This window comes from Apodemus sylvaticus, chromosome 6 (assembly GCF_947179515.1).
Source record: "Apodemus sylvaticus chromosome 6, mApoSyl1.1, whole genome shotgun sequence".
Taxonomy (NCBI): domain Eukaryota; kingdom Metazoa; phylum Chordata; class Mammalia; order Rodentia; family Muridae; genus Apodemus; species Apodemus sylvaticus.
In genome coordinates this window covers 104,822,764-104,839,487 of record NC_067477.1, presented here as the reverse complement: position 1 = coordinate 104,839,487, position 16,724 = coordinate 104,822,764, and the positions used below count along the sequence as shown (strand labels likewise).

The following is a 16,724-nucleotide window of genomic DNA, read 5'->3' as shown; positions in this document are numbered from 1 at the left end:
AATGGGAGGACTGTGAATAGTGCGGTACATCTGCTGTGTAATATCCACACAACACAATCTGTTGACAAGTGGAAGCAGAGAGACTGAAGCAGTCACACTTCCACCAGAGCAGCCACCCAGAAGAATTATGTCAAAATCTGGCTTGTTAAAGCTGTAAGGAACTTAATTTTCTCTACCATCCATAGCCTAGTTATGATGCTGATGGGACATTTTTACTGATGGTGACAGTGTGTCCACACTGAGAGTGTGAATGAAAAAAAGCAGTCTTAATGTATTCATAGACATGGCCAGCAGGAGTGAACCTGCTTACTCTGACCCTGTCCACAACTGGTCACATTAAAATTTCCCAAGAGGAATGGTTTTGGTTGTATGTCCCTTGTTGCAGACTCATGCCAGACAGAGTCACAGACTCATCATTAATAAAACTAATGGATTGTTGCTGCATGCCATGCAACCTGTGATCACGTTGGAAGGGATTTGTATTTCTATACAGATGACTTATTTGTTCCATACTGCTCCTGCTTCCTGCCTCAAAAGGGAATGATGGGTATTACATTCATTCTGAGTATTGTGATCTGTATGTAGGAGGCAGCTAGCAAGTGGCCTTCATGGCATGCCCAGAGTAGGTACGAATCTGCACCCAGTGGGATCCTAGAGCTACAAGAAGTGGACACATGCCCCATCCCTAACCCAGAAGCTGTCTCCAATTGATCACCACTGGTGGACTGGCTGGTTTTGTGTGTCATCTTGACACAGGCTGAAGTTACCACAGAGAAAGTTGAGGAAGTGCCTTCATGAGATCCAGCTCTAAGGCATTTTCTCAGTTAGTGATCAAGTGGGGAGGGCCCATTGTGGGTGGTGCCATCCCTGGGCTGGTGTTCTTGGGTTCTATAAGAAAGCAAGCTGAGCAAGCCAGGGGAAGCAAGTCAGTAAGAAACATCCCTCCATGGCCTCTGCATCAGTTCCTGCTTCCTGACCTGCTTGAGTTCCAGTCCTGACTTCTTTTGGTGATGAACAGCAATGTGGAAGTGTAAGCTCAATAAACCCTTTCCTCCCCAACTTGCTTCTTGGTCATGATGTTTGTGCAGGAATAGAAACCCTGACTAAGACAGCTTGCAAATGAAAAATTAGTTTTTGCCGAGGGAATCTCACTGGAGAAACAATTGGTGAGGGTTGACTGTGTCTACTGTATGCAGTAGCTGGCCAGCGTGCTAAAAACAAGCTCAGTGGAGCCTTTGAAATTTCCCCACCTCTTAGTTTGTCTCATGATGTTATGTCAGGCCTGTTTGTATTTATGTTATTTTCCTCTTTATTTTGCCTTATAGGTTCTTTGCATTTATATTATGGCTTCTAGCTTAGTGTTTACATGAGATTCCCGAGTGTACGACTGTGTGGGTCTCTGGGTCTGAATCTGCTTTGTCTGCCTTTTTCCTGGGCTCTTTGCTTATCTTGACCTATTCCAGTGTTTTAGTGTTTGTTTCATCTTATTACATTTTATGTTCTTATTCCTTAGAAGCCTGCTTGTTTTATAAAGAGACACAGAAAGGGCGTAGATCTGGATAAGAGCACAGCTGGGGAGGGACTGAGAAACAGAGGAAAGGGAAACTGTAGTCAGGACTTATTTTGTGAGAAAAAAAAAAACTATTTTCAGTCAAGTACCCTCCCCACCCCAAGAGGAAGTGACCTCCAAAGTCTGCGAATGTAACAATAGGAGCAGTGCCCCTAGGTATCCAAACTGCACCACAATAGTGGAGGTCAGGGTCTCCTCCACGTCCCTCTGCAGGGGCAGGTGTGATGAGAGTGAATGAATGCTATGGAGTTTCCCTGCAAACAGTGCCATCTTAGCAGATGCAGGAAAGAGAAGTCTAGAGCACTTAGCTAACTTGTTGATGTGACAGGTGAGGACTCAGGCCCAGGTCTGCCTCAAAGTCTTGCTTGGTGTTCTTCCTTTTGTCTACCTCTCTGGCTGCAAAACTGCATCTGGGGTGATCAGAATTACTGCCTGACTAGCAAGCTGAAAACTCATTCTCTTCTTTTGCTTGAGAAATTATTTCAAGTTGACTAAGGTGATAATTGAGTAAGAAATTGAAATTTGGTCAGCAATCATGTGCACCGTGCAGTCATGAATGACAATGCCTCCTACCCCCAAAGCGGGGCAGGAAGGATGCCAGGCTGGCGGTTTCTGTAGCCCAGCGTTCTCTTTATTAATCAGCTGGGAAGGAGCAGCATCCCCCTTCTCATGAAGTTTAGAGGCCTTGTATTCATAGGGGTGTAAATCCTTGAGAGGACAGAAGAATAAATAAACCTTCTCAGAATAGTGCACAGCTGGAATTAAAGCATATTTACCATGAAAAGGGCCAGTGAGGGACAAGAGCCTTGCAAAGAGCCCCTCCCAAGTTGTGCCTCGCCTTGCAGGCGCCATCATTCTTCAACGCACACTGTTTAGCAGGTAATGTTCAGAGCCATGCCTCTCGCTGCTCCACTCTTTGTCCACCCTACATCTCCCTGCCTTTCAGACATACAGCCACATTTATCTTCTAACTGCTGTTTATGAACACGTCCCCTAGCCTGTGCGCTGAAGGAGTTGGAAGGCCTGCTCTGACCTAGATAATAGCCGTGACTTTTCTGAGGTTATGAGCAGGAGTTGCCATCACTGCAGCTCTTGTGATGTCCCTTGATCTTATCTATCCTGCTGCTCATGGGCAGCTCTCCATAGATGGCGATGCTAAGAGAATGGAAAGTGTGGCATCTAGAAAGTCAAGAGTGCATACACTGTGAATCAGTTGGGCTGAGCAACATCTTGGGAGTGCACTGGTGTAGACGAGGCATTGCTCCAGAGTCTGTCTTTGAGTGTGCTTGTCATGAGTCCTGCAGCAGGAGACTTCAACAGGTGTATTCCAGAGACATGAGACAGCAGGGTATTTCCAGTTGACTGCAGGTAGATGGGTACAGATACGCTGCAGGTGGGAGCAGAGGGCGTGTCCTGGAGATGGCTCAGCCACACATGAGCTTTAAGGCAGGTCCTGCTGGATTCTCACTTGGAATAGCACTGTTGCTTGGAGAATGGAGCAGGTGGCACCAGCCTGGAGACCAGGACACTCCCAATGAGAAGGCTGTCACAGCATTTGATAGCACAAGTGGGAGGGGCTCAGCATCTGTGGTTGTGACTCTGGTACAGCCCTGTGTCATGGCTTTGTGTTGTATTTCTAAAAGCTACTTTTTGAGAACTGGTACTGTCAAACCAGCTCTGCTAGCTGCATCACGGAGCAAAGCTCCTTATTCACAACGAAGCCACTTACATCCAGTTTACCAGATGAGGGGTTTCCTTGCCGTATTTACGGAAAAGCCTAAGGATCAGTGCATTTTCATGGCAGGTTTTATACATTTTCCTGAGGACAGAGCAAACCAGTTTACATCTCTGGCGACCCAGATATACCTAGGAAGTGTCATAGTTAACATTGTAGCTGCACAGTCTGGTGAACTGAACGGACTGGATAGGAGTGAGATGTGCCATGGTTCTCGATAGCAGAATAGGGAATAAGGTCGGAAGCAACCGACCATAACTATCATCCGTGTTCAAAATCGGAAGAGTTCCTCCACTGAGATGGCGCCTGAGTATGGAGTGGAGCCTCATCACTACCGTGTGAATGCATGCCAATTTTAGAATGTTTGCACATGTAAGTAAAGGTCCAGTTCAAATTAGCCTCTGATTGATGAGAAGAGTTATTAGCTTATGTGACCAGAGATGTGGAGGGCTGCATGGTTGGCGGTCTCAGCAGCTTGTGCTGCCACGGAGCCTCTCGTCTTCTTTCTTCTGCTGTCTGTGATGCTAGCTTCATCAGAAGGCTTTGTGCTGGCAATGCTCCCAGGATGCTATTTCCCAGCAGTGAGTTAGGTGGCTTTCTAATTCGTGTCAGTATAGAGATATGGTGAGAGCATCAACACACACAGAGTAAGCAGAAGGTTCCCACGATACTGGCTGCCATCCTGGACCATCTCCATTCCCCGGCTTGCCAGGTGCTGATTCTCTCAAGTCTGGATTGCCTGAGCCAATCTACCAGTGATAGCATTGAGTCAGCCCCACATGGCTTCAGAGGGAGCTTGTAGGTACACTCTGAGAGGAGAGACAGACAGACAGGGAGAGAGAGAGAGGTTTAAGATCAGTGCCTAACTTGCTGTACTGAGCATGGAGACTTGGTTCTGATAGCCTACAGTTCTGTGGCTAAAGCCACATGTAGTATTTGGTAGCAGCATACAGAGAGATGAGCTATTTGACTTGGGGCAGAGCCGAAAGTGATTGCTTGGTAAGAGTCAATCCAGTTAAAGACAGCTGAGGTCACTTGCTGGCTCCTTTGTAGCCCCAGTTTTGCTGTCTCCTATGATATTCTAGCATCAGACCCAGGTTACAGGTATTTTGAAATTATGCATTATAGTGCATTGGTGGATCTTGTAATTAGTTTAAGGCATTGTAATAAGCATTGGGGGAAAAAGCACGCAGACTGGAGATTGGAACAAGAGTTATCAGATTGTATGTCATCTTAAGGGTTGTATGCTTCAGCAAAGTTTTATTTGCTTTGAATATATGCATGTGTTTCTGAATATATGTAGACTCTCTAATTGAATTTTGATATACAGTCTTTCTTGTTCTGGGTATTGAACAAAATATTTGAAGCTGCTGACTCAATGGGCAACTGGTTGAGTTACAAAACATTCCCCAGGAATTAGCATAAGGTTTCCTTCGCTTCCTTTGCATAAGCCATTTGAAGTCCAGCTTTCCTTCTTCCTTCAGCCCCACCCACTCCATGTAGACTTTCCTTGGGTCACTGGTGAGTCAGTTGAGTCATTCAGAGACATTTGTCCCCAGAGCTTTTCATAGTGGTTCACACACTTCCATTACTAATAAAATTAGCCTGGAGGAGCTTGTAGCAAATACAGGGTTTGCTTAAACTTTGCCAATATTGTTGCCACCCAGGCATAACACTCAGCGTGCCTAGGATGAGACATTTCTGAAGGCAGGCTTAGCGCATTTCAGCTCCAGGTAAGGACACAGAAGAACAGTGGAGCCCAGAACCCTGTGCTCTGTGGGCCTAAGAGCTCCCCAGGCAGCTTGCTTACCCCTCAGAGTTAACGTTTTTAATCCTTATTAGAACTGATTGCAAAGGAGGACACAATTCCAGCATATTGTAATCAATTACTTCTCCACTGAAACTGTTGTAGAGTATAGCAAACAAAATTTGGGATCTCTCTTTCCCTTTAAAGAACAAGGACAAATGCCTCTTTGGCAGTCAGTGAGAACAGAAAGCCCTTCTTCTCAGAACGTTGGATTCCTCAAAGTGAAATGATGCTGGAAGGGGGTAAAGGGAAAGAGAGCCCTACTTGGTAATAATGAACAAGTTTGCCGAATGCAGAGTAAAGCAAACAACAGGCGGAAGAGTCTCCAAGTGCTGCTCCTGGTTGAATGAAGGAAAGGTACTGAAGAATGACGGACAAAGGGCACTTTCTGGTTTGCCAGCTGGAAACAAACTTCTTGTGTTTTTGAGAGCAGCCAGCAACAGCAAACGTCCCATAAGGAACGCCAGTGAGTGAGAGCTGCTTCCCTGTGTGTTTCAGAGGAGCAATCTGTTTCCTGAGAAGGGTCTGGGTACTGGAATGCTTGCACTGCAGGGTGGCAGGGGCTCTAACTGCACCATCTAAGGACCTGCTCTTGAGAGCTGAGGGTTCCATGAGCTATCACATGCTCATGGTCCTGGCAGAGCAACGGTACATTGCTCTGGAAGCTTTGAGCTTGTCATTAGCCCTTTTTAAGGGCTCTCCTTGGGAGAGATGGCCCTAAACTTCAGAAGCCATGCTAGCTAGGGTTTGGTCTCTTAGACAGTCATTTCGTGCTAAGAGTTTTGCAGTTTTCACTTCTGTATGGTTTAATCATGATGAAGCATGTTGATACTTAAAAGTGACTTTGTCCACCAAAATTAACTTGTAGAAATTCCTAAGCCCATCAGCTTCTAATATTGTCTTTAAAAATCTGTGTTGAGTTACTACTTTAGTTGATGTATTTATTTGATAAGAGAGGTAAGCTAAATTTTGATGTTAAATAACCTGAAAACAAATTGATATTCCAAGTTTATATTTTAAGAGGTGGTTGGAGATTAAATATTATTGTGTGAGTCCTTGGGTGATTATTACTTATTGCTAGATTATAGCACCAAATCATTTATAGCTATGTTATAAATGTATGTGCTAAGAGCACATGTTCACTAGTTTGAAGACCTAAGTAGAAGGTATCCGTTGTTCAGCATTACCTCTGTGGTAGCTTTATCTGTCCCTTGAGTCTATCCCATTGGCTAAACACACACACACACACACACACACACACTTTACACTAGCAAAAACTTTTCCAGGATAGTGTGTGATTGAGATTGGGAGAGGAATGGTGTTTAACTTTGAGGATCAAACTTTGGACTATTTTGATATTTTTCATAACCAATTCCCCTGTTTTCCTCAGCTGTGCTGCCAGCTGCTGCTCTGCATGCATTTCTGTACCCAGGAGTCTCCTTCAAATAGTGAGCCACTCTTTCTGTTGAGAGTGTGTTATATTCCTGAGGTGTTTTAGAGCTCAGTAAAAGAGCGGGAGTTATGACCAAAGACCATTCTCTTTTATACTAGCCTTTGTTTAATTTTTTAAGCTGTTTCTCTGCCCAAAAGTCAACCCCTCCCTTTGCTCCCCCTGAGCTTTTGGTCTCTGTCAGGTCGAAGGTCAGCTGTTGCCTCCTTTTTATAGACTTCTGTTTTCCTAAGGCAAGCTTTTTTTCCTTTACTATCTACACACTTCATTTATATTCCAGTACATTTTCTAAATATTTAATTTTATCTTGGCTTTTCCATTAGCATGCATGTTCATTGAAGGTAGATGCCTTAGACTGCATTTGCATCCCTGGTGCCATGGTCAGGCTTGGTGCATGGTCACTGATAGTGTTAAAGAGGAAAATGGAGGAAGGAGAGAGGGAAAGAGGAGGGCGGGCTCCTAAGTGGGAACATAAGAAGAAAGACCGTCTATCCAATGGTAGTAAACTGTATTCACTTTCAAGTTTACTGATGCCGAGAGTATATGAGTAAAATACATTTTCCTGTTGGCTTTCCTAGTATTTTATATTTCTCTTGGGAGCAGTGGGAACCTCAGAGCCTAGATTTCCACTCATAGGAAGCAGCTGGGTTTTCTTAAGTCCTTCCATTTCCCTAATGTCCGCATTATGTGCAAAGTCAAGCCATGCTCATTTTTTAAAGCATGTCGTCTTGGAGAGGTTTCTCGGCCTTACGGTACCTTGTGAATTTTGAATCAAAGCATTTCCCAAAAACTCCAGTACAGATTGTGTCAGAGCTCCTTTCTCCCCTTCCCAGGAATTGAAGCTCCAAGTCCAGTGTATTTAGCCTGACACTGGGGGCTCTGGTCTCTTTCCCCCCCTGATCTGGCATGACTTTGTTGCAGCCTGCATTCCAGCCAGGGGGGTGAGTTTGCAGCCTCTTGCCTGCTGCTGACTGCTGTCTTCTTCAGATTGCCTTCCCACTTCCTCTTCAGCCTCTCTGGAGGACTATGTCTCCACAGCTCTTTCCTGACCTTGCCTCTGCCTGCTTCCATTCTAGACCGAGTGCCCCTCTAAAGCCTCCTGTAGCTGCCCTAGTTATGTAGTGGCCAGGATTCTTTATAGTGTCTTTTACTTCTTCATGTTTCCAACCAGACTGTGACATAGCCTGGGGCAAGGGCTTGATCTAATTTTGTGTTTCACCAGCACCCTGTCTGAGACAAAGGCACACTCAGTCTTGGAAAATGTCTGTCCGATGAATAAATGGAACGTTGCCAGTTTGACGTCCTTGTACCCTTGATCCCTCTGACGTGCTACTGTCCTCGTGGCATATTTTTTACCCCAGTTTGTATTATTGTGTCACATCCTTTCAGTTGTTCTTGTAGTCCTTGTCTCCTTGGAGTCTTGGAGGAGGGGGATACTGTGCAGAGTCTTGGTCGTCTGCAGCCTCTCAAGGATTCTGCACCATGAGCATTTAGGGAGATGTGGACAGCAGGGCGTTTCAGTGCACCTTTTAGAGCTCTGCTCTTCTGCTCGCTTGTCGTAGCTGATGAGCAGTTTCACTGTACTACTTCTTGTCTTCCTACCATGTAGGGAGACAAACTTACAGTTATACAGTTAGGATGTTAATTGCAGTAAATACTCGGTGACAGTGGACTTGCATTGACGATGACATAGCCCAGGTCGGTGAGCTTGGGGATGATGTCATGAGTCAGGAAGAGTCCTAGAGCTGAGTTTCTAAGTTGATAGTGGAAGGACAAGGCAGGAGTTCAGAAACTGAATGAAGTTTTCTTTTTATTCCTTTGAGAACTGGAATTTCTAATTTTGTTCTAAATAATTTTTCTCCTATGTTGTGAGTTTACATGGAAATGTAATAGAACAATAGAACATTTGCATAGCATTATGTCTGGCTAGCTGATCCATTTCCTCAGCGAGGACAGCATTGGAAGTTGTTTTACTTTATAAGTTTGTTTGTGAAATTTGTTTTACATTATAAGATCTACTTGACCAAAAGACATTTGTTGTGTTTGAGTCACCACTTTACATCTTGGGATTAAGTGATAGTCAATAAATAGTCAATAAATAAAGTGATAGCCAAATAAGTTATTTTAACAAAAAGATAATGCGGAGAGAAGAAAAAAAAAGGAGTGGTTATTGTTGCAGACTGGTTGTGGAAAGAAATCCTGATAAGGTGACATTTTTGTCAAGTTGTGAGGATTCCCAAGACAGCATCTCAAGAGCAAGAAGATAGATTGGAGAGAACTAGGGAAGCACAGGGGCAGGGCCCCATCTGTTCTTGGAGAGTTGGGATGTCATTGACTAGATATGGACAGGGGCTGGCATTATCACATTTGTGGTTTTTTTTATTTATTTATTTATTTATTTATTTATTTATTTATTTATTTATTTATTTATTTATTTATTTATTTATTTATTTATTGTTTTGAGACAGGGTTTCTCTGTGTAGCCCTGGCTGACCTGGAACTCACTCTGTAGACCATGCTGGCCTCGAACTCAGAAATCCGCCTACCTCTGCCTCCCAAGTGCTGGGATTAAAGGCATGTGCCTACTGCCAGGCACATTTGTGTTTTTCAAGCATCACTACTCTAGGGCTGGGGAGGTGGCTCGCTTAGAATGTGTTTTAGTGCACGGCTGTGAGAACCCAAGTGTAGAGGGCAAAAGGTCCTCATGTTCACAGATTAGGGTAACCGGAAATCTTGAACACAGGGGTCTTTCTCTTTAACAGAAGGAATTGGAGGTAGTTAATGATGTTTTTGATCTTCTCCACCCAGTCAGAACTAGACCAGAAACCAAGTGGCCAGACCTCTGCCATGGTGGCCTATCCCCCATCTGGACACACCCATTAGATGCTGCTTGGCGGTTTGGCATTCTGGCCTGTGGGGTTGGAGGCTCCCTATCTGAAATGGGCTATAGTCCTAAATTAATGTGGACCTGCTTTCTGGGAACCACCTTCTCCCTTGACTCTGTGACCCCAATCCCTACTTCCACTTCAGTGAGGGCCTTCCTATCTCATTCTGCAGTTCCCTGTGGAGTGCTGTGGGAGGCTGGGAGGCCTTGAAAGCATGTGCAGCTGCCTCAGTCTGTTGGAGAAGGTCAGAGTCTCAAGTATTAATTCGGAAGTTTACAAGCATCTAAGCTGGGGTTGAGGCATGTACTGTCATCTCAGGAACATAGACTTGCTATCTGTTAGCAACATGTGCACATAACTGCACCACTGGAGTCTTTCATTTGCTTATTTGTTTTGAGACATTTTCTCCTGTATTATAGGTCTTTGATGTATTGCCCCCATCCATGTCTCTCTCAATTTAAAAAGGGCTGTCTTAAAGCTATCAGGTTTTTGTGGAGGTCCACATCATTAATGGATCTCTGCCCTGAGTCATTTTATCCAATTGAGAGAATTTACAGGAGTCACACCCTTGCTTTATCTTCCCCTGAAGCATTTTAACCTTCTGAGGGTTTTACCTGGCATTTGCTATCTATGCATTTCTCAATCTTGCCTTCTATGACTGGTGTCTAAATAGCAATTGTTTAGCCATATAAAGCCCTGAATTTCTGTCCTATTTCTCTACCCTTTTGGTTCCTAATCTCTTATATGGTTTGATCATAATATCCTATAACATGCAACACATACTACTAATGATGATAATACAGCCTCTAGAGCTTCATGTTTATTAGTATGTGATATGCTATATCAATCAATGCCATATGCTATACTAACTTAATATATAATATATGATATATTGATATATACAATATATATAGATATTGATATATACAGTATCTATATAGATATGTTATACTATATACTATATGGATAAATGGTATATGATATGGATAATAGTATATAATATATATGTGGAAATTGTGTATATTATATGGATAAATGATATATGCTATACTATGTGGATGTATTATGTATGATATAATATATGGATATATGATTACATTATATTATATGGGCAAATGGGATATGATATATATACTATAAGGATATAAGGATATATAAAGATATATATGGAATAAGGATATATGGATATATAAGGATGTAAGATACACAATGTTGATATATGGTATAAGATATGCTATATGGATAAATAGTATAAGATATACTATATGGGCAAATAGTATATGATATATGTATAAATGGTATATGATGTATATATATGTTATATGATATACTATATGGATATAATATATATATATACACACACATGTACACATATGGCATAGGAAATGCTATATGTGTATATGGTATATGATCTGCACCCCAAGTGAGAAACACTAACAGCATAAGTATTTCATTAAAGTTTAATGTAGCTACAGTTTTGCAGTGTCTGATCTGATAACCAAAAACACCTATCGTATTCTCTTAGCAAATTCTGTCATTTGTCAGAAATGGCTGAGGTTCATAGTGACTTAATTGTGCAAAAGATTCATTGTCCAGATGGAATAAGAGATCTGTACCACAAATCCCTTAGGATCTATGCTGCTGGGAGCCCTACCATTTTGTATCAGGACCACATGAACTCCACATGCTCCTTAGCTGCTGTGGCTGAGATGGAAAAGGATGGATAATGATGATCCTTGGGGACTCTCCTTGCCTTCCTTCAGCGTGGCCCATGTCACTTCTAGGCAGATCTCATTGGCTAGAATGTATCTGTTCCTCCTACCTGGAAGCTGACAAGTGCAGTGTGGTAGAAGGGGTGCTGGTGTCTGCAGAGCATGGCCCCTGTCACATCAGGGCAACACTCTCCAGGAGAGGCAATGGCGTCGGAGAATAGTGAGCCGACTGAGATGATGGGCAGTCCTCAGAGTCGGGTGTATCTTGAAGGTAGACCCAGAGTCATGCACGTGAGCCTTTGTCCTCCATACATCCTGGTCATGCATGTCTTCTTTGTGAGCCTTGATCATGCTTTTATCTCATTTTTCTGAAGTATCTGGAAATTAGATGATCCATATCTCTTTATTTAATAATAAAAAAATTCTGCCATTTACCTTTAAAAAGTTTTCACAGTTATTGTGTGTACTGGAGGTCAGAGGACAGTGTATGGAATTCAGTTTGTCCTTCCACCATGTGTATTCTAGGTACTGAATGTTGGCTTAGCCACAAGCACCCTCCTTCACTTGAGCCATCTCACCTCTTCTGATTTTCTTAATTTCTTAATTTCTTTTCTTAATTTCAGTAAATTGGCATTTTAGTAGCATTACTGAATAGAGAATAGTAAAAAAATATTGATATTTTTTATTGATAACATGTTAATGGAACTCAAAAGTAATTTTAAAAATGAAGATACTGTGTGACCACCAGGTATAGTAAAGATGTTATTTCTTACTCTGGTACTTTTCATTTTTCCTCCTCATTCCTATACCTTTGATCATAGTAAAGTTTTGTTTTCACTTTTGTTTTAAATCACGTCTAAATATGATTTAGTGATGAACTTGCATTTCCTGACCATGCTCTGGCGTTTTCCATGGTGAGCTTGTTTGTCTGAAGTAAAATGGGGAAAAGTGTGAGTTGAGTCAAATGCCCGGTCACATAAAAGCCCTCTGTCTTCTGTCATAATTTCCTCCTGCTTCTTACTGTCGTAGCTGGCTCAGAAAATTAACTTCTGGTTATTTATTCACTCTGAGTATGGGACTATTTGTTTCTTTTCCATAGTCCCTTTACAGAATCTGTTAAAGTAGGGAAAAGAAAATGTCTTTTGTGATAATGGTATGAGGACCAGAGTTTGAACTGTTGAAAGCAGTTGGTGATCAGCACATACTAGATGAGCGTCCATAGCAGAGAGGAAGGCCTATCTGGGTGGTTCTGGGAAACCAAGTCAGAGTACACGTAAGAAGGTGGGTCATGCACATGGATGCTGGAGCAGAGGCCTTTCCAGACTGAAGGTGAAGCTCAAGTCCCAGCTCCATCTGGACTGATTCCGTGTGTTTGTTGTTCAGCCTGAATAGAGATTTCTGTTGTCATAGAAGGGCAAGTAGACACCCTAGTGAGGCAAAGGTGACCCCGGGAGTTACAGACTGTCTGTGTGGCTGGAGTCTAGGATGTATGTCAGCTTGTAACTAACTTGAGGTTACTTTAAAGGGCAACATTATAAGAGAGTCTCAAGAGTAATTCACTAGGACTATGAAAGGCTAGGGGGTAGGAAGAATGGCCTTTGTTAGTTTGGTCAAATGAAAAATCAGGGTCATTGAGTGAATTCTTCCTGAAGGTATGTATCACACTATACTAATTGTTTCATATAATGTCTTAACTCAAATTCTTAATATGACATTACGTGATAGACACCAATTTTCACATTTTGCTGATGAAAAAACTAAAGCTTGAAACTCAAGTTACCAGACAACTGGATTTGCCTTTCTTCCTCTTTCCTGTACCTGTGCTCTAGCATTGGTCACTATCAAGCTAAGCCTTTGATAGCAATGATCCACCTGCCCAGGGACCTGCTGTTTTTCCTACCACTTTGCTTTCTACACACATAGCTTCCCCCCCTTTTCTATTCTCTAGTTAGTTTACTCTCAAAACTTCTCTACACCACACAGCAGGGTAGAAAAAATATTAGGCAACCTGACCTATTCCAATAATTGTTCAAAATTCTATTTTTGCTCCCAAATAGAAATCTTGGGGCAAAAGCCATGAACGAGTTATAAGAAAAGATTCTTAGCACTGTTACTCAGCCTTGATGTTGTCAGAGCACTCAGCAGTGTGCACTCTGTGATACTCTGCTAGATCTAGGATACAGAAGATGGCAGGAGGAATTTGTATGGTATGTGTTAAGACAAAGTCTAGGTACCACATGGTATGGATTTCAGGGTTTTTTTTTTTTTTTTTTTTAGGTTTTTCTCTTGAGACAGTCTTACTGTGAAGGCCAGGTTGGTCAAGTTTTCAGCCTTCCTGCTTCAGCCTCTTGAATGTGCTGTTTTCATGCATTGGATTCAAACTTCAATCCCCTTAACCCTCCTAGTAATGATGTACAGGGTGGAGGAGGGGAAGGTCTGTTGAGCGAGCGTAGGTATAGCTGTAGCATCCTGTACTTCTGAGCCACAGAGATGAAGGGCTCACTGTTAACTGAGAGGAAGAAGCCAAAGCCACAGTTAATCCTGTGTGGTTAGAGCAGTGGCGCTCACCCTTCCTGATGCTGTGGCCCATTATCACAGCCCCTCATGTTGTGGTGAACCCAAGCATTGAACTATTTCAGTTGTTACTTCATAATGGCAATTTTGCTACTCTTATGAATCATAATGTAAATATTTTAGGAAATAGAGCTTTGCTAAGGGAATCACAACCTACCCACTAGTTGAGAACCACTGAGTTAGAGGCATCTGAATTTTTTGTGTGTGTCATCTGCTTAGTAGCAAAACCCAGGAAGAAATGAGGCCACAGAATATACTATGAAGCTGCATTACAAAGCAAAACTTTAGTGCAGTTCAGGGGAAATAGTACCTCACCAAGGTAAGTTTAATCAGTATTCATAGAGAATTAAAATGTCAGCTGTCAATATTCAAACTAACTCTCTGAGGTGACTTGGGGTTAGGGTTGGGGATACATGTTCTAGTATAGTCACTGATGCTTTGCATTCTAGCTTCCATCTTTTGGATATTTATTAATGACTAATTCTAAGAAATAATAGGGAAATTTAACATGTTGTTAAAGGTCATTTATTTTATTTAAAGCAGCACTAAGTCCTTTTGAGGATATAGCAAAATGGCTTGAGTTGTCATCAGGAGACTGGGTCACTAACATGCACTAACATGCCCAGCAGCTCCTGGGGATGAGCCTCGATTTTTTACTTAATAGTAAAGAAATGTTCAGAACTGGCAGTTCTGACTGTAAATGGGTCCCTGGCTTTGCACTGGGCTAACACTCAGTGGGAAGTCTAGTTTCACTCTGTTCAGTATTACCTTCTTTGACTGCTGCCATTGTTCAAAGTCCATCTTAACAGCTGAGTAGACTACTTGGTCCTGTTTTCTTCAAAGGAGAAAACAACAACAAAACTTTAAAGTGCCAATCACTGATTGACATCTGCTAAGATTTCACTTTCATCCTACCCAGTAATACCTTATTAATATGTCAAACATTGCGCCTCTTTGTTTTCCTGATGTTGTTTAATGTCTTCTTAAAGCTCTCAGTAGAAGCACGTGAAGAGATGACCAGAAAGGCCATTAAGACAGTCAAGCATTTTATAGAGAAACCAAGGAAAAGAAATTCAGAAGACGACCCCCAAGAAGGCCGTGGTTCTCAGGCCACCTACACAGATGCCTTGGCTCATCTGGAGAAGTCGCTCGCGCACCTGGAAACCCTCAGCCACAGCTTCATCCTCAGTCTGAAGAACAGCGACCAGGTATGGAGTCAATACCTGGGAAAGACCGGCTTAGATATTATCACCGGATTTATTCCCTTTCCCTCAAAGCCACGTTGCAACTGTGTTATCTCTTGGCTGTTGTAAGAGATACTTGATGTGATTTTTCTTTTAAATGGAGCAAATGTATTTATGTTGTAGTTTAAAAAGTTTCAGTCTGCGGGAAGTTGGTTTCTTTACTCTACAGCGTGTGATAGCATATGATGGAATAAAAGCTCTCACACCATCAGTAAGAGGTGAGGCAGGAGCAGAAAAGGCTGGAATCCCATGATCCCCTTCAATATCCTGCTGACCTCTCACTGGATCCTGTCTCCTAAAGTTCCCACCACCCTGCAACCTTAAATACAGAGAATTTGTGGGACTTGAAGATCTCAATTAGATCAGTGGTGCTGATGGGACAGTGGATGTGAAAAATGGTTTTACTATCCTCTTACCACTTGGCTATCTATTGGTTTCATTTGTCTTTCTAAATGAACTTGGGCCTAAGTTGTTATCTAAAAAGAGGAAAAGGTTGGTGTGTGGGGTGGGGTGGGGGTTGGGGGAAGGGTATTGTAGCAAGAATTGAGCACTAGGTTGGTGCTCAGGTGAGGAAGGATTTCTAAAGTTGAGAACATCGTGTTCTCACCCATGGGAACTATTGGGTGTTTTACTTTCTAAGTGAATCATGATAGAGGCCCTAGCTCATTTTTTTTCTAATTTCTTAAAGAAATTCAGAAATGCTAGTTTCCCATGCACACTTCTATGGCATTTTTAAATTATGCTTACATTTCAACCAGTTTTACTGCTGTATCCTTCCAATATACCCTTATTACCCATGAGAATTTTCTAGCTGGTCAATTGTTCCTATTGGATTTTTAATGAAGTCTCTTATGTACCCTAAACACCCACCCTGAGGTTAGGACGCCTTGCCCATGGGGGGGGGGTGTCCAATGACCCGTGTATTAGGAATCCCAGAAATCGTACAAGGTCCTTAGAAACTTTGTTCTTTTCAATTAAAAAAAATATTTCTGAATGTCATGTTTGTTGATTGATTGGGTGTGGATATTGTGCTTTTATGTGTGTCTCTGAGCCATGTGTGTGCATTGCACATGGAATCCAGAAAAGGGTATTGAGTCCCTTGGGACTGGAATAGCAGTTGGTTGTGATCTACCAGTCGGGTGCTAGGAAGCACCAGATCCCCCTGGATTACAACCAGTTGCTCTTAATCACTGAGCCATCTTCAGCCTCTGTTCTTTTTAATTTAGCATATAAGATATTAGGTTTTATTATGACAGATTTATTTATTTTTTTAATAGTTCACTCATTTAAATTATTTATTTTTTGTGTAATAAAAATATATTTTTGTATAATTTTTTGTATTGATTTTATGTATATGAGTGCACTGTAGCTGTCTTTAGACACACCAGAAGAGGGCATCGGATCCCATACAGATTGCTGGGAGCCACTATGTGGTTGCTGGCAGTTGAACTCAGGACCTCTAACTGCTGAGCCGTCTCCTTAGCCCTATTATGGCATTTTTTAAATGAAGTCTGTTTTTGTAGATTTTCTTCCCCCAACAGCCCTGCTTTATTGAACCCCCATTTCCATGCACTGGATTCCTTTCCTCTTTGTTTCTTTTCTGTTTGTGTGTATACTTATTTGTATGTGTATGGTGGTGTGTATGTGTATGTGTGTGTGTATTATGTGCATGCTTATGTATGTGTGCTATGTGCATGTGTGGTGTATGTATACTTGTGTATGTGTGTGTAGTGTGTGTGGTATGTGT

The 16,724-nt window shown here is 42.2% G+C and overlaps 1 protein-coding gene across 6 annotated transcripts in view; it reads left to right on the top strand.

Moving 5' to 3' along the window:
• Nbas (NBAS subunit of NRZ tethering complex) overlaps window positions 1-16,724 on the top strand; it is a 283,532-nt gene that overhangs the window by 213,564 nt on the left and 53,244 nt on the right. For 3 of the 6 annotated variants that reach the window (XM_052186091.1, XM_052186089.1, XM_052186088.1), the window contains exons 45-46: window positions 13,437-13,472; window positions 14,723-14,941. In XM_052186091.1, coding sequence (XP_052042051.1) covers window positions 13,437-13,472; window positions 14,723-14,941 — 255 coding nt within the window. The remainder of the gene's footprint in view (window positions 1-13,436; window positions 13,473-14,722; window positions 14,942-16,724) is intronic. The other 3 variants (XM_052186094.1, XM_052186093.1, XM_052186092.1) reach the window with 1 other exon arrangement.